The sequence below is a fragment of the Chlorocebus sabaeus genome, chromosome 8, assembly GCF_047675955.1.
Source record: "Chlorocebus sabaeus isolate Y175 chromosome 8, mChlSab1.0.hap1, whole genome shotgun sequence".
Lineage (NCBI taxonomy): Eukaryota > Metazoa > Chordata > Mammalia > Primates > Cercopithecidae > Chlorocebus > Chlorocebus sabaeus.
In genome coordinates, this window is record NC_132911.1 from 89,209,000 (window position 1) to 89,231,087 (window position 22,088).

A 22,088-nucleotide genomic window follows, 5' to 3' on the forward strand; every position below is an offset into this window, starting at 1 on the left:
CTACTTTTTTGGTAAAAATCGGAAAATATGTGTGCAGTTTCTTATTTCTATTTTTTTCTTAAGCATGTAGTCTATTATATACATTCTTTGCTCCTTTGCTTCCCCTGCCCCCGCATCCTCAATACATCCCAGGACCCACTTTACATCTGCTCTGCTCATGGAGATCTTCATTCTTTTTATAAATGGACAATAATCCATTGAATGGCAGCTGGGCGTGTTGGCTCACATCCGTAATCCCAGCACTTTGGGAGGCCGAGGGGAGTGGATCACCTGAGGTCAGGAGTTGGAGACCAGCCTGACCAACATGGTGAAACCCCATCTCTACTAAAAATACAAACATTAGCCGGGTGTAGTAGGGCATGCTTGTAATCCCAGCTACTCTGGAGGCTGAGGCAGGAGAATCGCTTGAACCCGGAAGGCGGAGGTTGCAGTGAGCCGAAATCGCACCATTGCACTCCAGCCTGGGCAACAAGAGCAAAATTCCATCTCAAAAAAAAAAAAGTCCATTGAGTGATGGATGCTCTACAGAAGATCTAACTAGTTTCCTATGAAAGGTAATTTGATTGTTGCCAATACTTAGGTTGCCGTTTTAGAAAATTATATAGACTGAGCTATGAATTCAAACAAGAAGGAACTTGAAACCACTACTGCAAAATTATAATTGAGACAGTGAAAGGGATCAGGCCTAACCAACTCCATCTTATTTCTAACTTCCAAGCTGTCCTTATTCATTCCTAGGCATAAACTGAACTAACTTTGAGGAGGAACATAGTTTATAGTTTAGAACAAAGACAGTAACAGCTCTTTCCCAAAACAAACCCTCTTCTTGCCTGGGGACTAGACCACCTTTGTAGGACTAACAAATTAGCCAAAAGATTAGAAATTATGGTTTAGGAGTCATACAGCTGGAAACTACAAGATTCTGACGCTCCCTGAATTGCTCCTGGGAATAACATCACTATTGTAAAGCCTAAAACCAGTGCTTGAGATATGTTGCAGACCCTGCACTTGATGGATCAGCAGGCACCACGCAGATCCATAAACTGGCTCAGCTGATCCCACTGGCCTCCACCCAGGAACTGACTGACTGCAAGACAGCTTTGACTCCCTATGATTTCACCTCTGACCCAAATAATCAGGTCTCCTGACTTGCTGGCTGTCCCCCACCCACCAAATTGTCCTTAAAAACTTTGATCCCCCAATGCTTGGGGAGACTGATTTGTGTAATAATAAAACTCCAGTCTCCTGCACAGCCGGTTCTACATGAATTACCCTTTATGTATTGCAATTCCCCTGTCTTGATAAATCAGCTCTGTCTTGACAGCAGGCAAGTTAAACCCATTGGGTGGTTACAAACTGTGTACCCAAGCAATAGAAGTAACAGCTTGGGAAGTATTTGAAACCCACTGACGACCAAAATTTCTTTAACAATTTTGGTCTATTCAGTCATTCATCCATTCACGTAACCACTATTATTGGGTATCAGGAACTGATATTTACTTAGAACGTTAAGAACATTATTCATCTTGACATACCAAATCATCCAGTTACTGAAAATGGGTTTACTAGGTTCCTTACAAAGAGGTTGCTTGGATTTATAAAATATGAGGCAGCTGACCCGAGACAAGGAGGTGGAAAGTGGTTCATGTATCCAATTTTTATTTTTCACTTTGAACCCAGAACACTCTGGATTCCAGGCCAGAAATTCAAGTCTCTGCAGTTAGTTCTGACTCCAGTCCTAGGGTAACAAGCCCACCAAGCATCCAGGAAAGATGTTCTGAAAACCTTCTTTCTTGCGGGGTCAGGAGGGCAGCAGAATTTTGGGACCAAATCTCAACAACTGGTTTTGGTTTCCTCACTCACCAAACCACAAGTCTGCAGAGTGAGAGGAAGGGGTAAGGAAAGCATAAATGAGCAATGGAGCCAGTCCAGGACAGGGAGCTGGTCCTCTCTAACAGCGACCCCACCCGCTTTAGCTGTGCGACCTGGGGCAGGTGACCTCGTGTCTCCGAGATAAGCCTGATCTCCTAATTAGGGGGCACACGTCTTTCTCGAGGAAATGCTGAGAGTATCTAATGGGAAAACGTGGGTAAACATCTTAGCTAAGACCCTTGCCCGCGGTAAGCCCTTAATAAGTAGTTATTTTTTCAATGGTGGTGATTACCATCGTCATTATTGTTTGGTATTTGTAATCACTACTGCCGCGACCATCACCGACCTCTTTTACGCCTCCACCGGGATCCCCACCTCCCAGCCTGGCAGTTCCAGGCTCTGGTGACTCATTTATTTCCTGGAAGCCCTCTAAGCAAAACTTTCCTCTCCCGAGTGACTCCTTCTCAGAAGCCAGGAGATCCCCCCGGGACTCGCGCCCTTCAGGACTCCAGCCAGCCGCGCGGGCGCCTTCCCCGCACGCCTCTGCCGCCTGTAGGACGCGGGCGGGAGCGCCCCGGGCTGGGTTCACGGTTTCGCACTCCTGCCGCCGGCGCCCCGCGGTCCCGCCCTAGCAGGCTCCCTCCCGCGCCCCTCCGCGCCCGCTCCCTCCGCGCTCTCGCTGCCCAGCCACATCTTCCTCTGCCTTCCACCCCGAGGGACCATGTCGAGGCTCAGCTGGGGATACCGCGAGCACAACGGTGAGCGCCTTTTCCTGATCCGAGGGGGGCTTTGGGCGGGGGGCGGGAGGACTGGCGCGACGCCCCGGCGCTGGCTGACCGCACACTCGGCTCGCACTTTGGGAAACTTTTCGGTTCCTCTTTAAACCTAGCAGCACTCCTCGGAGCCCAGTGCAGGAAGCGGAGAGCTGGCTAGTCAGGGTGGACGGGTTGTTGGTAGTGGATGTGAGCGTTGGTGTGTATCTCTATCAGGATTCCCCAAACTCCCAAGTGTTCATACGTGTGCGTTCACCTTCATCTGAAAAGCCAAGGACTTTGCCTAGTAACAGCCACTTATCAATTAAAGGCTTGGAAATTAGAAGTCTGATGACACACTTTGATGAAATAAGGACAAGTCCGCTTTCAGTCTTTTAAGCTCACTATTCACTTAGGAGAAACAAATCATAGAAAATCTTTGGAAATATATTTAGGAAATCTTAACTTGCATTGTGACATTGAAGACTAAGTTGGCTTCGTGGCAAACAAAAAACTGTGTGTTTCCTAATAACTGTTACTGTAATATTCCCACAGCAATTTGCAGTTGGTTGACTACTACTGGGGACTTGGTAAGGGTTCATGTTCTTGCTGGGAAATGAAGTTACATCGTGGGTTAGTTCTTCACTCTTCCTCTCTTTCCACGCTCATCCTTGCAGGGTGAGCAAAGGATTACTGAAATTATAGGATAAACAATAACGAGACATACACTTTTCATCTTGTATATCCCACATTATCAAAAGTAAAAACATTTTTTCTTGTTACTACGTTAAACTGAACTGATTGTTTCAAATAATAATTATTTGAAATAATCGCAGTGACACCAAAAAGCCTTATAGTAAATAATTGGCAAAATTAAAGCTTGATTTAGCCATTCCTCAATGTGCATATATTTCAAAACATCATGTTGTACACATAAATATATACAATTTTTGTCGATTTAAGGAGTAAATACGTAATAATAATTAAAGAAAAAAATTAAGGCTGTGAATAATAATACTTTCCTTCTATTAGCATGTACATGATTGAATAGTATAGAATGGTCAAATTTTATAGAAAGTTTAATTTCACAAACTAACAGAAAAATTCTGTTTCTAATTGTAGCCTGTTTAATTTCTAATTGTAGCCTGTTTTTAAGCATGCTAGTTTAAAAATGGCAGCAGGTAAAATTTATAACTTTAATAATAAAATGTGTATACACAGACTTCTTCTTGATTAAGGCAATAATTATAATCTTACATTTTGCTAATTTCCAGTGAATGTTTAGGGGGAAAACATGACAAATCTATTTTCATTTCCCTCTCTGCTGAACTCGTTTTTATTAGAGTTATTTAATAGTCATTGAATCCCAACTGCGCCCTTATGGTAGTTAGGAAGAAGAAGGGTATTTCAATCAATGGATATTGATTACTCTTTAGTAGGGTAGAAATTATTGGCCCAGATGAAGCTTATTTCAGGAATTTAAAAAATTCATCTTAGCAAAGTCATTAATAAGGAGTGGTTTTGTATTTCTGTTAGGAATTGTTCTGTTAGGAGTTAGCCATTCCCTTCTTTTAGATGCAATCTGTCTCTGAAGACCACATCCTTACTTAATGGTATGGTTTTCAGAGAAAGATTGGGAAAATCCTATTGGAAATGTATTATGTACTAACTAGGCAAGGTTTTTGTTTGTTTGTTTGTTTGTTTTTTGTTTTTGAGATGAGTCTTGCTCTGTTGTCCAGGCTGGAGTGCAGTGGCACTATCTTGGCTCACTGCCACCTCTATCTCCTGGGTTCAAGCGATTCTCCAGCCTCAGCCCCACCAACCAGCTGGGATTACAGGCACACACCACCATGCCTGGCTAATTTTTGTATTTTTAGTAGATACGAGGTTTCATCATGTTGGCCAGGCTGGTCTATAACTCCAGACCTCAAGTGATCCACCTGCCTTGTCCTCCGAAAGTACTGGAATTACAGGCGTGAGCCACCGCTCTGGGCTTAACTAGGCAAGTTTTATTTTTTTATTTTTATTTTTTTTCTGTTTAACCATTGGTAAAACCAGTGACTGAGCAGATAAAAGGAAACTTAAGCTGGGGATAGCAACACTGATAAAATGAAACATCAAGACTTGAAGCCCTGAAAAGTACTGCCTTGACAAATAACTTAAGATGTCTTCCCCTAACCTTTGACTACTTTATTAGTTTAGTTTAGGGAATGTGACATCACTGAAAAGTGTATATCACTGTAGATATTTAAAAGTTCCTAAATCAATTGAGCAACCACCACATGTCTCTAATTAAGAATTCTGCTGGCCGGGCTCGGTGGCTCACGCCTGTAATCCCAACACTTTGGGAGGCCCTGGCGGGTGGGTCACCTGAGATCCGGAGTTCAAGACCAGCCTGACCAACATGGAGAAATCGCCTTTCTACTAAAAATGCAAAATTAGCTGGGCGTGGTGGCGCATGCCTATAATCCCAGCTATTCGGGAGGCGGAGGCAGGAGAATTGCTTGAACCTGGGAGGCGGAGGTTGCAGTGAGCCGAGCTCACGCCATTGCACTCCAGTCTGGGCAACAAGAGCGAAACTCCGTCTCAAAAAAAAAAAAAAAAAAAAAAAAAAAAAAGAATTATGTTTAGGCCGATTATGGTGGCTTGCACCTGTGATCCTAGCTACTCAAAAGACTGAGATGGGAGGATAGCCTGAGGCCAGGAGTTCCAGACTAGCCTGCCTAGAAGGAGGAGGAGGAGGAGGAAATTTTTTGGAAAAATTGAAAAAGTGGACGTCTTTAAGAGGCAGGGTGCTGAACTGACTATGGTAGTTAGTAGATAATATTGGAAATGCGATACAAAGTATTATTACTTTTATTTTATTTTGGTTTGACTTTTTAGAAAAATAGCTTTGTTTATAAATGACTGGAAATAGGAGAGCAAAGCAATTAGGAGAAGAAAGCACCTCTTTAGTGACTGGAAGAATGTCACCTGCATGTTGTGAAACACACATTGCGTATTTGAAATTGAATTTTCATTAGGTTAACTCTTACTTGGTGGCAGTGAAATAGAACACTTTTTCTGAATTAAGGGGGAAAAAAGGTCTGGGTTATATATAGAAAAAGTACTCAGAAAGATGGTAAAATTATTGAATAAACAAGGCTTTTTCTGTAATACATTCTAAGCAAGGACTTTTGATGCCACTTGGCTTTAAAGTCCAGTTTGTCAGATGACACCTTTTAAGCTGAGTGTATAGTTATATATTTATGCTATGACTTTTTGTGCCTGAAGGATATATGAAATAAAAAATGTGTGTATGTGTGCATTCTCTTTTGCAAAAATGATGCATAGTAAGCGGTATTAGATTTAGAATTTGGGCCAGGCGTGGTGGCTCATGCCTGTAATCCCAACACTTTGAGAAGCTGAGACATGCGGATCACCTGAGCCCATGTGTTTGAGACCAGCCTATAGTGAGACTTTCTCTCAACAAAAAAACAGTTTTTATAAAAGTAGCTGGGTGTGGTGGTGCACACCTGTATTCTTAGCTACTTGGGAGGCTGAGGAAGAAGAATTGTTTGAGTTTGGGAAGTTGAGGCTGCAGTGAGCTGAGATCACACCTCTGCATTCCAGCCTGGGCAACGTGGCAAGACCATGTCTCAAAAATAAATAAATAAATAAAAATAAAAAAAGGTTTAGAGTTTTACTCTTTAGAGTTTTTTGATGATTGTGATATATTGCATTTCTTTAATTAGTACTTGATTTTTAGTGAAACATTGTTTAGCAAAGTAGGTGGGTAAACCTTAGTCAGTAGCCCAGTGTAGGTGGTGATAGCTGTATAAATTTCAGGAATAGTAGAGAGAAGAGAATAAGAACCTATAACCTATAAAGTGACTCACATTTGTAGAATGATGTGGAGCTTACATGAAACTACAGCTTTGCTGCTGATTTTGAGAGGCAAGACTTTATAGAGTCTCCCAAAGAAGTAAAGAGGATTGAAAAGGGAACTGTCAGCTGATTGGCTCGTTTCAGTTTCCTCTAATGTGTCTGATTTGTGAACTGGATACGATTTTGACGTTTTGAATAGAGGACCAGGATGACACTTGTCTCTTGTGTTGAAATTCAAATGTAACATTGGCAAAATAACCACAGAAGGACCTTCTGAAATGAAGAAAGAGAGAAATAAATTACAACCTGACTCCACTGCAGATATTCAACAATATTACATTTCCTGATATGGTGCAGCCATTTTATTTGAATTATCCTAGGTGAAAAATTTGTGTGTTTTCTTGGTATGCCTGTTGCACATCACAGGTAATTGAGTGGAGGCCTGAGTGACACTAGAAGATAGCACTGAGTGATAGAAGGAAGAATAAAGAAGTAAGCACAGCATCTTTAAGAATGACACCCTTTCTTTGCTTCATGGCTTTTTCAGCTTTTTTGACTCTCCCAATCTGCAAACTTGACCTCTGGAGCAGCAGCTCATTCTTGGAGCTGAGACTGAATGTCATTGTTTTCAATGATGAATTGTATTATTGTTTTTAGTTTGGTAGAAGGTTACCTTTGGAGAGTACTTTATAAAATTTACAGACTCCTTTGTCTACAAGGGTTAGTTTAATTCTGAAAATGACTTAAGGCACACCAAGAGTTTCCCACATCTATAACAAAAACAACCCATCTTGTAAAAAAAACAATTAGATGCCAAGGACCTGAGGATGAGAATCTCATTGTATTAATCTTTGCGTTTTCTTCCATTTCAAGCACAGTGCGTTATACTCAATGTATGTTTGTTGAAAGAAAGAACTTATTTAATCCTTTTCTTTTGGTCCTATATATTTAAGGTCCTATTCACTGGAAGGAATTTTTCCCTATTGCTGATGGCGATCAGCAATCTCCGATTGAGATTAAAACCCAAGAAGTGAAATATGACTCTTCCCTCCGACCACTTAGTATCAAGTATGACCCAAGCTCAGCTAAAATCATCAGCAACAGCGGCCATTCCTTCAATGTTGACTTTGATGACACAGAGGACAAATCAGGTTGGCTTTTCTTTTTGTGTGTGTGTGGTGGTGGGTGAAGCGTTTGAATAATTAGACTACACTCTTTTTTTTTTTTGAGACGGAGTCTTGCTCTGATGCCAGGCTGAAGTGTAATGGCACGATCTCGGCTCATTGCAACCTCCTCCTCCTCCTCCTGAATTCAAATGATACTCCTGCCTCAGCCTCCCAAGTAGCTGGGATTGCAGGTGCGTACCACTATACCCAGCTATTTATTTTGTATTTTTAGTAGAGTCAGGGTTTCACCATGTTGGCCAGGATGGTCTTGATCTCCTGACCTTGTGATCCACCTGCCTTGACCTCCCAAAGTGCTGGGATTATCTTCGTGAGCCACCGCGCCCAGCCTAGAATACACTCTCTAATCTTTCATGTTTTGTTTTTGCTAGACCTGGAATTTGTCAAATTGAAGCATATTTTTTCTTCATGTGAATTGAGATATCTTGTTATATATTTGAACCTTCAGATAATTTTACCTTAAAATAATAAAGAGTATTTAGAAAAGGATATGTTGCATGATAATTTAAAATTGACCTTAACTTGTCATTATAACTTAGAATTTACCATTATAAAAATATTGAAGTTTAATAGCTTTTATAAATATTTCATGATTTGTTTCTGCAAAGTATTAGCCGTAATTATTTTAGCATTATTTGCAAACCTATAATGCCATTTAGTACATGCTTTAATAGAAAAAGTTTAGTTCTTAAAAAAACTTATTCCTTTATTTTAATTGCCAAAGTAATATCCACTCATAGTAAGTAAAACAATATGGAAACATATGACAATTATTAACGTCTCTTTCTTCCTACAGTCTCTCCTGAAGTAACTACTTCTTCCATAATATTTCAGTGCTTAGTTATGTATACATACATGTGTATCATCCTTGCTTTGCATTTTCTTATTAAAAATACATTTGGAATAATGCTATATAACTCTGAAATTTTTTTCCCATTTACAAATATTTTATAGACATCTTTCCAGATTAAAATATATCTTGTTTAAAAAGCTAAACTGCAGCCAGGTGTGGTGGCTCTCACGTATAATCCCAGCACTTTGGGAGACTGAGGTGGAAGGATTGCTTATGTCCAGGAGTTTAAGACCAGCTTGGGCAACATAGTGAGACCTCATCTCTACAAAAAATAAAATATTAATCAGGCATGATGGGGTGTGCCTGTAGTCCCAGCTACTGTGGAGGCTGAGGCAGGAGGATTGCATGAGTCCAGGAGGTCAAGGCTGCAGTGAGCCATGATAGTGCCACTGTACTCAGCGGGGGTGACAGAGCAAGCTCCATTCTCAAAAAATAAAAATAAAATAAAAATAAAATAATTTTAAAAGTTGAATTGTATTATCTATGCTCGTATCATAATTTATGTACCATTCTCCTAATAATGAACATTGAAGGGAGGGAAAGTAGAAGTTTAATTTTAAAAATATATAAATATTGGAAACTTTCTGTATATTCCCTATTAATACTTTTTTCTAGGACATGTAATCATTTCATTTAATGATTAGTTCTTGGGATAGTGTCTTTCACACCGTGAATAAATAATGGACTCACAGATTATTTGTTAATTTATTAAGTGATGAAAAAAACATTTTCTTGAAATGAATGTTTAATCCCTCTTCAGACGATCTACTGCCCAAGCAGAGTTTCTGCCCAAGGTGTCAAGTTTAAATGTAAGATGAGATAAAATATTAGAGACAATCATATTGGGAATCACTTTTTAGGGTCTCTGACAGATTGTTTTTATTTTTAGTCTAAGATCAGGATGGAGCTGTATTAGCTATATTAATGAAAAAATATAATTTTTAAAAATCCTTAATTGAAAGAAAGTTTTTACTTATTAATTGAGCCCTGATTTAGATTCGTAGTAATATCTTACATTTATGTAAAGCTTTATTGTTAGCAAAAATTATAAGCCCACACACATTTTTTTCCCTCATATTTGTCAAATTCATAAAAGTGGTAAGTTTTTTTTTGTTTGTTTATTTATCTATTTTTTTGAGACAAGGTCTTGCTCTGTTGCCTAGGCTGGAGTGCAGTGGTGCGATCATGGCTCACTGCAGCCTTGACCTCCTGGGCTCAAGCAGTCCTCCTGCCTCAGCCTCCTGGGTAGCTGGTACCACAGGCATGTGCTCCCATGCCCAGCTAAGTTTTGTATTTTTTGTGGAGACAAGGTTTTGCCATATTGCTCAGGCTGATCTTGAACTTCTGGGCTCAAGGGATCCACCCACCTCGGTCTCCCAAAGTGCTGAGAGCCACCACGCTGGCCTAAGTAGTACGTTTTCATCAGAGCAATGTAAAAAATGCATAAAGACAAATAAATACATGGTATTTTCCACTTTTTGGAAGAAATGCAAGTAAGGAGGGACTGGGCCTTTTGTATACATGTTCAACTATGTTTCTTTCAACCCCTCAGTTTTGTGAATCTATGTTAATAAAAATGGTTAAGCCAGGCATGCTGGCACACACTGGTAGACCATGCTGCTGGGGAAGGAGGATGATTAGTTAGGCCCAAGAATTCGAGGGCAGCTGGGTAACATGGGAAGACCCCATCTCTTGTGGTTAACGTAATAGATATATTGTAAAAGTGTCCAAGTCTTCTAAATACAAAGTTTATACCACCCATAATTGTAGTTTGTTACTGTTTACAATATCTCAAACATGTAAAAAGTGAAACTGTCTCAGAAAATAAAAAGACAAATAAATAAAAAAATAAGGCCTGGTGTGGTGGCTCACATCTGTAATCCTAGCACTTTGGGAAGCCGAGGTGGGCAGATCACCTGAGGTCAAGAGTTCGAGATCAGCCTGGCCAATATGGTGAAACCTCGTCTCTACTAAAATACAAAAATTAGCCAGGCATGGTGACACACGTCTGTAATTCCAGCTACTCAGGAGACTGAGGCAGGAGAATGGCTTGAACCTGGGAAGCACAGGTTGCAGTGAGCCAAGATCGTGCCACTGCACTCCAGCCTGGGCAACAGAGCAGACTCCATCTAAAAAAAAAAAAAAAGTAAAGTTACTCATTCCTCATTTTAGAATGAGAAAAGATTACATTTTACTTCATCTAAAACTTTAAGTATTTTCTTTATAAATGTAGACATTCATAAGGTAAAAAATTTCTACTCTGATTTGCTGTATGAGAACCCAGGTTTCTCTCTCTTCTGTTTTTCTCTTCCTTTCGTTTTCTGTCTACTTCAGGTTAATCAGTGAAATCAATTTATGTTTCCAGATTTGATACTTTGCCATCAGTAGTGTGTGTTCTTTCTTTTAAATGAAGATCCCTTTCCTATCTAGTTCACAATAAAATTACCAGGATTAATTGAAAATATCCATAAAGTACTTTGTAGTCCTCTGAGACAGTAACTATGTAAATATGGGTCATGATTCTTATTCTTTTTTTCTCAAGATAAACCTACCACCCACCAAAGAGATTGTTTCATGGTGATTTGGGAGATTAAGTCAATTAAAAAGAAGAAACCACCGTAGTTAAACGAAATAAATTTTTGCTGTTTTTTTTTATTTTTATTTTTGCTAAACTATAAAAAACACAAAGATACTTTCTGTAGCAAACCACATTAATTTGAATAAAACAGTTTCCATTTTGTAAAGAAGCCATTTTTGACCAGGATTAACCCTGAATCCCACCTCAGGCATGTCAGTAAACCACAGGCATGAAATCTTCCTCATAGTCCTTGGAGGGCTTGTTTGGCTGGACACATCCGTGCTCCCTAGTTAAACCTTTAGAGAACTACTCAGAAATCCTTTCAAAAGGGAGCAAAAGGGAGCGGGTGGTTGTGAAATTTTTCCCTCCCTCCCTCTCTCTCTCCCTCCCTTTCTTCCTTTCTTCTTTCCTTCTTCCTCTCTCCCTCCCTCCCTCTCTCTCTCTTTCTCTCTTTCTTTTCTTTCTTTTCTTGACTTGCTTTGTTCCCAGGCTGGAATGCAGCGGCCCAGCCATAACTCAGTGAAGTCCCGAACTCCTGGGTTCAAGTGCTTCTCCCCACTCAGTTGGACACTACCATGCCTGGCTCATGAAATTTTTTTTTTTTTTTTTTTTTTTTTTTTAAGACAAGGTCTCACTGTGTCACCCAGGCTGGAGTGCAGTGGTACAATCTCAGCTTACTACAACCTCTGCCTCCTGGGTTCAAGTGATTCTCCCACCTCAGCCTCCTGAGTGGCTGGGATTACAAGTGCACGTCACCATGCCCAGCTAATTTTTTATATTTTTAGTAGAGACAGGGTTTTGCCATGTTGGTCAATCTGGTCTTGAACTCCTGTCATTTATAGTAGAGACAGGGTTTCGCCATGTTGGTCAAGCTGGTCTTGAACTCCTGGCCTCAAGTAATCCACCCGCCTTGGCTTCCCAAAGTGCTGGGATTATAGGCATGAGTCACTGCCATGCCTGGCTCATGAAATTCTTTAGGAAGACTTCCGGTTGGCTGTAATATACAGGGGAAATAGTAGTCTGATGAAGAAAGACAAGGCTGTTCTCACTGAGCTCCTGGTCTTTCTGGACTCAAACAGTATCTCGCTTCTTTGGGAAGCTCACCTGAGGCCCTATCACCCTTGCTGTGGCTTCCAGGGCATCCTGGAATTTTCCTAACACAGAACTCTCCACATTATGTTGTAACTGCTAGTTGGCTTCTCTGTCTTTCCATTTAGCTAAAGTTGTCTATGAGCAACAACTATGTCTTATTTACCTACCTAGGATGGTGCCTGGCACGTGGTAGGCACTCAATACATGTGTGTTTAAGTTACAAAAAAAAAAAAAAAACCTTTTTGTATGACGGAAACACATGGAAAATACCATGACATAGCATTAGGGTGCTTTAGCATACGTAGATTAACTCTCAATAAAATTACAAACCACCAGAAATCAATTAATATTTACCATTTAACACTTAAATACTTAAACATTATTCATTGCTGGAACCTTTATTTTTAAAAAATATGTGGTATTAATTTTTGTATTTTATAAATGAAATAGTTCTTGGATTATAGTAGGCATTCAATAACAATCAGTAACTACTATTACTAACAGTAATGGTGTGTGTTCTTTTTGTGGATAAAATATGTGTGCTGACATTTTAAAAAGATGTCAAAAATAAAGTTGTCTTCTGATTAAGAAAGTCCTGCTAGGAAGAGCAGTAACTTGATGAATTCAGTGATTGTTCTTTAATTTTCATCTCTGGAAAATGCCAATTTTTCAGTTATGCTTCCATTATCTTGTTCTAGGTAACTGCCTGAAGTCAAACAAATTATTCACAAGATCTTACACTATATGTTCTTAAAAACAAAAACAAACAACAAACAGAAAAAGATTTAGTAGGTGGACATACCATAGGTGTATAATCCTCCCAGGAGGCAAGATAGCTAGGAAATGAATTGGTAATCTATGACAATGTGATAATTATATAAAGCTCTATTATGATTATTTGTTTCCTTCAATAGACTAAGTTTCTTAAGGATAAGAACAAACTTGTTTATCATTGCATAATTAGTATTGAATAGTTGCTAGCCCATTGTAAGCTCTTAATAATTGTTGAATGAGAGAGTAGCTGGTGTGTATATGCTCTGAGTAAATAAGTCAGATTTAACGAAGGTTCTTCTGGCTCCCTAAATAATACAAGGTCCTACTGAGTGGGAACATCTGTGTTCTTTGGTTTCTCTGTCTCTCTCTCTCTCTCTCTCTGTCTTTCTCTTGGCATAATCCTGGCAGATTTGTGCTCTTGCTTCTTGTTTCTCTAGATTCCAAGCAAATTGCAGATGTGCTGTTCATGTAGCTTTACTTCAGAGAACAAGTTTACCATAAAGTGATTATTCTCAGGTTTACTAGTCCTAAGAACTTAGATTTTAGTGATTCCTAGGTAACTTCAGTAGCATCCCTACAAACTAAAGTTTGTGGAGGAGTGCCTTAACAGGTGAGGTCTCTTATTTTATCTTGGTAATGTTAATTGATTGAAGTACTTTCTAGGCACTGGAGATACAGGGTACCAAAACAGTTTCTGCCTGAAAGGAATTTGCATCCTAATTGGCAGAGAGTAAATGCGTCAGCAAACAGATCCTGTTGCCAGCTTGCTTGTCATTCAAGACAGCTGACTATAGTGTAGTTTAGGAAAATGGCTAGGGTTAGCAAATTATCAACAATTTTTAAAAAGTCAAATTTAAGGCTGGTATGGTGGCTCACACCTGTAATCTCAGCAATTTGTAAGGCTGAGTCAGGAGGTTCACTTGAGCCCAGGAGTTTGAGACCAGTCTGGGCAATATGGTGAAACCCCATCACTACAAAAAAATACAACTAGCTGGGCATAGCTGTGTGTGCCTATAGTCCCAGCCACTAGGGAGGCTGATGTGGGAGGATTGATTGAGGCTGCGAGTTTGAGCCTCGCTGTACTCCAGCCTGGGCAACAAGAGAGACCTTGTCTCAAAAAAAAAAAAAAAAAAACCCAACACACTGCAACCTCTGCTTCCTGGGTTTAAGCGAGCACTTTTGGCTAATTTTTGTATTTTTTTTTTCTTTTTGTAGATACAGGGTTTCACCATGTTGGCCAGGCTGGTCTCAAACTCCTGACCTCAAGTGATCCACCTGCCTCAGCCTTCCAAAGTGCTGGGGTTACAGGTGTGAACCACCACACCCAGCCAAAAAAAAAAAAAATGTACATATATAAAATAGCTCTATATATAGATGTTAAATATCAACTATATAACATATATTTATATTAAATATATACATATTAAATTTGTATAAATATATATTTAAATAATAAGATGGGGTCTTGCTATGTTGCCCAGGCTGGTCTTGAACTCCTGGGCTCAAGCAATCCTCCCTTCTTGGCTTCCCAAATTACTGGGATTATAGGTGTGAGCCATCATGCCAGGACTGTTCATGGAAATTTAATAATGCTTATGGTATATTTAGCATCCAATGCTTCCTGATTCTCTCATATGCTTTAAACATGCCCAATAAAGATTAATTAGGATGAGACAATTTAGGACTATGTTTTCTATTAAGAAATTTTTCTATATACTTAAGATATGATTTATTGTCATAGTTTTAGAGATCATGTTTGCTGAGGAAAAGTGCTCAAATGTACTTTGTCAAAGTGACAAAGATATGACAGGTTTTTGAAAAATTATTTTTGTCCTGTATTTCACATTTCCCCAAGAATATAGAATTTAAGGACAAAAAGTGTGCCTGCTTTGCCTGTTTTTACAGTAAAAAACTGTGTTGATTGTGTTGACTGTGTGTCAGGTAGTAATGAGTGCTTTCTTTTCAATTTTTCTTCTGTTTTAATAACAGCATTAGGAGGAGGTGCCATTACTATCTTGTTTTTACACGTGGAAGATAAAGCTTAGAAGTTAGGGTTTGTGGCCAGGTGTGGCAGCTCATGCCTGTAATCCTAGCACTTTGGGAGGATCGCTTGAGGCCAGGAGTTTGAGACCAGCCTGGATAGCATAGTGAGACCCCCGTCTCTACAAAAAAAAAAAAAAAAAAAAAAAAAAAAAAAAAAAAAAAAAAAAAAAAAATTAGCTGAGTGTAGTGGTGCACGCCTGTACTTCTAGCTACTTGGGAGGCTGAAGTGGGAGGATGACTTGAGCCCAGAATTTAGAGGCTGCAGTGAGCCATGATTGCGTCAGCTTGGGCAACAGAGTGAGACCTTGTCTCAAGAAAAAAAAAAGAAAAAAGAATAATAGAGTTTGTTCAAGATCACATAATTAGGAAAGGACAGCATGAGTGTAGGCCTTCTAATTGCTGAAGCCTGCGCCCTAACCACAATGCTGCACTGCTCTACCAAGCTCAAACTGGACCTCTCTGCATGTCACAGCCTTATTCAGACAGGCTGATTTATCCTCAGGTAAACACAACCATTCCTTACCTTTCAGAAGCCCTAATTTCTATAGCTTTCTAACCAGATGATTTTCAGGTGTTCCATAAAAATCTGTATTGTGGACGCTTTAAGCTTTTAGAAATGTTCTATTTTCACTCTACACGTATTTAAAAGTGGTATTCTTGTCAGCAAAGCAAATGACACATTTGTAAAAAATTCCTTGGAGGACATGGATGTACGGAATAATTCAGGGAGATGCTGTGGTTTGAGCAGCTTATGTAAATATTTTTTTCTTGCTAACAATATAAAACATGTTGGTGTTTAGTTCTGCGTGGTGGTCCTCTCGCTGGAAGCTACAGGTTACGGCAGTTTCACCTTCACTGGGGGTCTGCTGATGACCACGGCTCCGAGCACGTAGTAGATGGAGTGAGCTATGCTGCAGAGGTAAGCCCTCAGACATATCTTTGTGATTCACGGTTTTCCTACGTGGTGGGATTTAAGGGGTACAGAGACAACTTTACTGATTCCAAATAGATCCTGAGCCAATTAGGTATCTTAGTGTCTGAAATTGCTTTATTCATTCAATATGAGAGTTTATCAATATGAGAGCTTCAAATGTTGCCCTCCTAAGCCTTAAACCAACCCTGAGAGCTTAGGGTTATATGTTCCCATTTTAGAAATGAGTAAACTGGCTGCTGGAGAGATTAAGTAATTTATCCAGCTAGGAAGCATTGAGACAGGTTTAAATCTAGATCTGTCTGATATCAAATTACAAATTGTTTCTATCTACTGAGAGGCCAGTGAGGACAGAGAGAAGCGTTTGTCTTATGTCCAAATGTGGTCATGTTTCATCCAGATACAAATATCCACTAATATGTAAAGACCACATTAAATAGGTAATATTTAAATAGGTAAATGGCAAAGTCTCACTGAAGAAAAAAAAAAAGACAAACTCTTCTGAACTCTACTTTATCTCTATATTTATAGGTATAAAATAAAAATCAGTTAATTATTCAGCTTATTCGTAAATCATAACACAATAAAGCATTTATTGAGTTGTTTCTACTCCTTTTTCCTTATAATTATATTCAGTAATAATACTCTGTGCAGGATCTGGATTAAAAAAAATACTCTACTTTTTTTAATCCTCTGGTTAAAGAACAAAGCATAATAAGCTTCAGATTTAATATGATTAAATATTACTAACACCCAACTTCACCATGAGATGAAAATGAATTATATGACTCAATCAATACTATTCACGTGAAAATAATTTGGTTTCTGAGTCGCCTAGGCAAGACAGAGCTAAGTTCTCAGGCAAGTGCAGTTTTTCTTCACGTTCTCATGGTTACTGAGCTGTAGAGTTTAGATGCCCCGTATAGCCCTTCTGTTCAGAGAAATCCGACAATCGAACTTTTTTCCAGTTTCACTCTTCCATTGACATGTACCTCTGCCCTTTTAAGTTTATCATCCAAAACGTTTGCGTTGCCACTAAATCACTTGTGTTTGAGGCCAAGTAGCTTTAGGGTATGGAACCTGCTCTGTCCTCAGGGTAGAGAAATAAAAAGTACATACGAAGATTTTTATGATGATGGACAAACTATATCAAGAAGGTAGAAAGTGGGACTCCTGAATTTGTATGGTGTCTCAATTTGGATCATTTACCAAATAGTTTTCATGTTTTCTTTCTAAAGTTTTATGTTCTGAATATGACATGTTGTACTAAATGTCCAAAGCACCCTCGGGACTAATTACTGGCTGCTTTGGATCACTGGTCTCTCATTTTCCTTAGCAACTCAGGAAAATTGGTCAAAATGCTTTGTGTGGTTACACCTTGTACTTTAATAAACTTGAAAGTACTACATACTCAGAGAGGCTTAGGTTTTCTGCCAGCTGGCAAGTAGTTTCCTGAAAAGGGTCCTCCTGACATATGTCAGAGGCTCAGAGTCCTTACCTGCAGATCAAGGGCCATTTTTGTAGATAAAGACTTTTTGTTGTTGTTGTTCTGCAATAAATCATTATTTATTTATTTATTTATTTATTTATTTATTTATTTATTTAAAGCAAATCAGTGAAGGAAAGGACCAAAACCTTTGGTTCATTTATGTGTTTATGAATGGAAAAAATTTGTAATGCAAATTTCACTTATTCAAAAACTTAGGTACAACTTACAACATTACAGATAATTCTTTTCCCTTCTTTTGTTTCACATGGAGACCTTGGAGACTCAATTCATGTTAAGACACCTAAGTATGAGGCCTCCAGATAAATATTATACAAATCGGAAGCATCTAGGAATTTTTAAGTGTATTTTAAGACATACATTTTTATGCATGCTTTAAACAGTATTTTTTTTTTTTTTTTTTTTTTTTTTGAGACAGAGTTTTGCTCTTGTTGCCCAGGCTAGAGTACAATGGTATGATCTCAGCTCACTACAACCTCCGCCTCCTGGGTTCAAGTGCTTCTCCTGCCTCAGCCTCCTGAGTAGCTGGGATTACAGGCATGCACCACCATGCCTGACTAATTTTGTATTTTTACTAGAGACAGGGTTTCTCCATTTTGGTCAGGCTGGTCTCGAACTCCTGACCTCAGGTGATCTGTCTGCCTCAGACTCCCAAAGTGCTGGGATTACAGGCATGAACCACCGCGCCCAGCCAGTATTTTTTTTTTTTAAATGAGAGAATCTAACAAAAAAACTATGACCAACACCAGCATTTAAAGATAAAGCTTTGTGAATAAAACTTGGAATAGATTTTCTTTTTTCTTTCTTTCTTTTTCTTTGAGATAGGCTCTCGATCTGTTGCCCAGGCTAGAATGCCATGGTACAAACATAGCTCACTGTAGCTTTGACCTCCTGGGTTCAAGGGATCCTCTCACCTTAGCCTCCGGAGCAACTGGGACCACAGGTGGGCACCACCACATCTGGCTAATTATTTTTTATTTTTTGTAGAGACAGAGTCTGGACATCTTGCCCAGGCTGGTCTGAAACTCCTGGGCTCAAGCAATCCTCCCTCCTTGGCCTCCCAAAGTGCTGGCATTACAGGCCTGAGCCATTGCACCCACCCTTGGAATTGTATACTGTTCTTTAATATGCATTCAAGGCTATTTCTTATTTCATTGGCTTATATATTCATTCATTCTTTCACTCAGTAAGAATTCTTTGAGAATCAAACCCGCTCCTAATCTTTACACAGCTTACTGATGCTTACCCTGAAGGGAGTGCAGCCTTACACATATTTGAAGTCAGAAAATGCTGCCCTATGGGATGGGCATCTGTTTTAAGGTAAATCAGGTGGATGGATGGATGAAGGGGAGGGAACCAGGTCAACTGGGGAGATAGCAGTGGTTTTGCATAAAATCTTGTGTGAGGATGTGGGTTGGGAAGGAGGCTTACACATTTGAAAAACAGTATGGCTTTCAACAGTGTAGTTAGAGCATGGAGAATGAAGGGGAGAGTTGTCAGAGGCAAAGTTGGAGAGGCTGGGAAAGGCCCGATCTAACTGAGGTAAGTCCTGGTAAGGATTATGAAGGTGATTCTGAGCGCAATGGGAAGCCACTGAATGGCTTTGAATGGGGAAGTGGTGATATTTGCATTTCAAAAATAATTCACAACTATTGTTTGAGAATACATTGGATGGAAGCAGGAGTGGCTAAGGGGAGCTTTGGAGGAAACTTTTGGGGAAAGTTCCCAGCAATAAATGAGAGTGCAGGTGGAAGCTGGCTGGCAGTGGCAGCTTTAGTGGGATTTGTTGATTGGTGGGTTTGAGAGTGAGGAAGGGCAGGATCCATGTTTCTGGATTGAGACAGGAAATGCAGATAGAGAAAGTCTGGGTCAAACCTCAGGGTTGGTGGAGTGGGAGAGGTAGACAATAAACAAATAAATGGTGCATGGTAAGTTCTTTGATGGGAACAATACTGTGTGATCTGGTAGAGTGGCTGAGGGCTTAGGAAAAGCCTCTTTGAGGTGATAATGAATTGAGACTGAATGATAAGAAGAAAGCACTGTGAGAAAAATCTAGTGAGAGCTTTCCAGGAAGTGGGAGCAGCAAGCACAAGTGCTCTAAGGCAGGAGTGTGGCTGGCATGTTCAACAGGAGAAAGCCATTGGCCTATAGGATTGGAATTAATGAGAAAGGAACAGTTATGGGCTCTGTCCCAGAGAGGCAGGCAGGGACCATGCCATATCAGGTGCCGTTGGGCATGGTAAGCAGTCTGAAGTTTATCTGTAATGCAATGGGAAGAAGACAATGGAAGGTTTTGATCAGGGGAATGACATGTTCTGCTTTATATTTTACAAAATATAACTAGCTGCTGGGTGGAGAGGAGGCTGTTGTCAGGCAAATTTTGAAGTAGGGAGAAGAACTAGAAGGTTATGGAAGTCATTCAAGTGAGCAGTGACAGTAAATTGGACTATGGGGGTGGTGGAGACGAAGAGAGCTGGACAAATCTGATTTTGGGAGATAAAGTCAATAGGGTTTGCTGATGAAAAGGATGTCATGATTGAAGGAAGGAAAAAGAGGAGTTTAGAAACACTCTTAAGGTTTCGGTGTAAGCATATCGGAGGCTGGTGGTGCCATTTACTGAAATGTGCAAGTCTGGAAAGGAGCAGGATGCAGAGAGGAATTCACTCTCTGTTTTAGACAGGTTAAGTTTGAGATGCTTGTTAGGCATTCTAGGCTCATGTTCAAGTAGGCTGTTGGATAAAAACTTCGAGTTTAAGAAGAGGTCAAGGCTGGAGATGGGGGCATTTGGGAGTCCTTGCATTTGGTTTCACGTTCAAAAGAACCCTTTTGTGCTCAGCTCCGTGATTCCAAGGAGTTGATCAGTTTTTCCAGCCACTTTTGTACTAAGTTCATGACCATCATCAAGTTATGTTCCCTTGTAAGTAAAAAGAAGAAGTGAAAGAAAGAAAAAAGACATTTAAAGTTGCAACATATATAACTTTAATTTAGGCCTAATATGGTGGTTTGTGATATTACAGAGAGATTAAAGTGATCTAAATCAAGAAACATTTTATCCCAAAAGTTAGACATCTGCAAAACTAGGCTAATTGTCCATTCTGTGTTTGGAACTTTGTCTAATGAAAGTTTAGGCAGAATATATAGCAAGCATTTTAAATATGTAGCTAATAATAAAACTGATTTCAACATTCATCATGGATTTTTGGCATAGTATTTGGCAGTATATTTTGCATACCACTAATATGCGTTTGAAACTGCTAAATTTTAATATTATTATCTAGAAATTAGCTGCCAGTAGGGAAGAATCTAATTTTCATTTTTGTAGTGGCTACAATTTCTTGTCATTCAGATCAAATCACTGCTGTTGTCAATGTTAGTCAGGAAATGTGAGTTTGCTATTTTTTTTTATGTTTTAATTCAAATATAAATGCTAATAGAAGTGGTATCAGTTTCTCTGTGAAGTTATTGCTGCCAGTTAAGTAAGGTGTGTAGGAGAGAAAGAAAAAGATTTTCTTGGCCTAGTTTCCCATCATAGTTTAAATGGTTGTATTTTTAGCTAGCAGAAGGATGGTTATATGTAGGATATATATATATGTCCATTTATCTCTCTTTAATTACACATTCATATTTTAATCAGTTCTGGTTGTGACCCTAAAGAAGTCATTCTATATCTTCCTCTCTTTGGTCTCATCTCTTACTAAGAGAACTGGTGCATTGGCACGGAGCCACTTAAAACAATTTTAACATCCTTATCAGCCCTTCCGTGACAGTGAATGTCATCTGTCTCATGTGAGCCAAATGAATTCTGTTTCATCACCCAGTGTTTTCAGGTTTCTTTCCTCCCCCAACTATCTCACACCAACTTGCAACATGGCACTATAGGAATTCACTTTTATATTACTTGCCTGATATCACACAGTCTTCCTTGATTGTTTGTGGATGGTACACTGTTTTATAGTTTTACAGTTGACTGTTTATGATAATTGTTATCTATTCAGAAATTATCTCCTATAAATTGCCTGTAAGACATAGAGTTATATTTGAAGGATGGGATAAAGATGTATTTGAAAATGCTAAATCCTCTCTGTAACAGTCAGCTAGAAAGATGATTTGGGCATGAAGACTCACAAAAGTATTTTCTTCCTGATAAACAAAAGGGATTCATTAGAAGGAGATCTTGTCTGAAGTCAGTCCCTCCTATCAGGTCCTTGGACACCATGGCTTGATCACCATTTATGATTGTAGCTAAATCTTTTGGGCATGTTGCATTGCCCTTTGACTTCTGTCTCAGTTTGTCCTTTTGGGGAAGACTCCCCAAAAGTGATTTTCTCCTTTATCGTTATTCTGAAATCCTTCACACTTGTGGGTGTGTTCGAGATACCGTATTGCTTGCAATGGTGAAACGTTTAGGATACCTTTAGGTGTTGCATGAGGCTGCTTGCATATGAGTCGAGTTGTGAGGTGGGTGAAGTGTGCTTTCCAGAGTTCCAGGCCCTCCACCTCCTTCCCTTCCCCCTTGTCTATTTATCCCCCTCCTTAGTAGCACCAGCTACCCTCCCATTTTCTACCTCTTTTTCCCTCATTGAAACTTGCTTTCAGCAAAGTATCTAAACATATTCATAGAATATGGTAAGTGTA

General features: G+C 39.4%; 1 protein-coding gene across 1 annotated transcript in view; it reads left to right on the plus strand.

The window, feature by feature from the left end:
• The first annotated feature begins 2,097 nt into the window (after positions 1–2,097).
• Positions 2,098–22,088, plus strand: part of CA13 (carbonic anhydrase 13) — a 37,069-nt gene continuing 17,078 nt past the window's right edge. Inside the window, exons 1-3 of the mRNA XM_008001000.3 lie at positions 2,098–2,630; positions 7,445–7,642; positions 15,816–15,934. Coding sequence (XP_007999191.1) covers positions 2,594–2,630; positions 7,445–7,642; positions 15,816–15,934 — 354 coding nt within the window. The 5' untranslated portion in view covers positions 2,098–2,593. The remainder of the gene's footprint in view (positions 2,631–7,444; positions 7,643–15,815; positions 15,935–22,088) is intronic.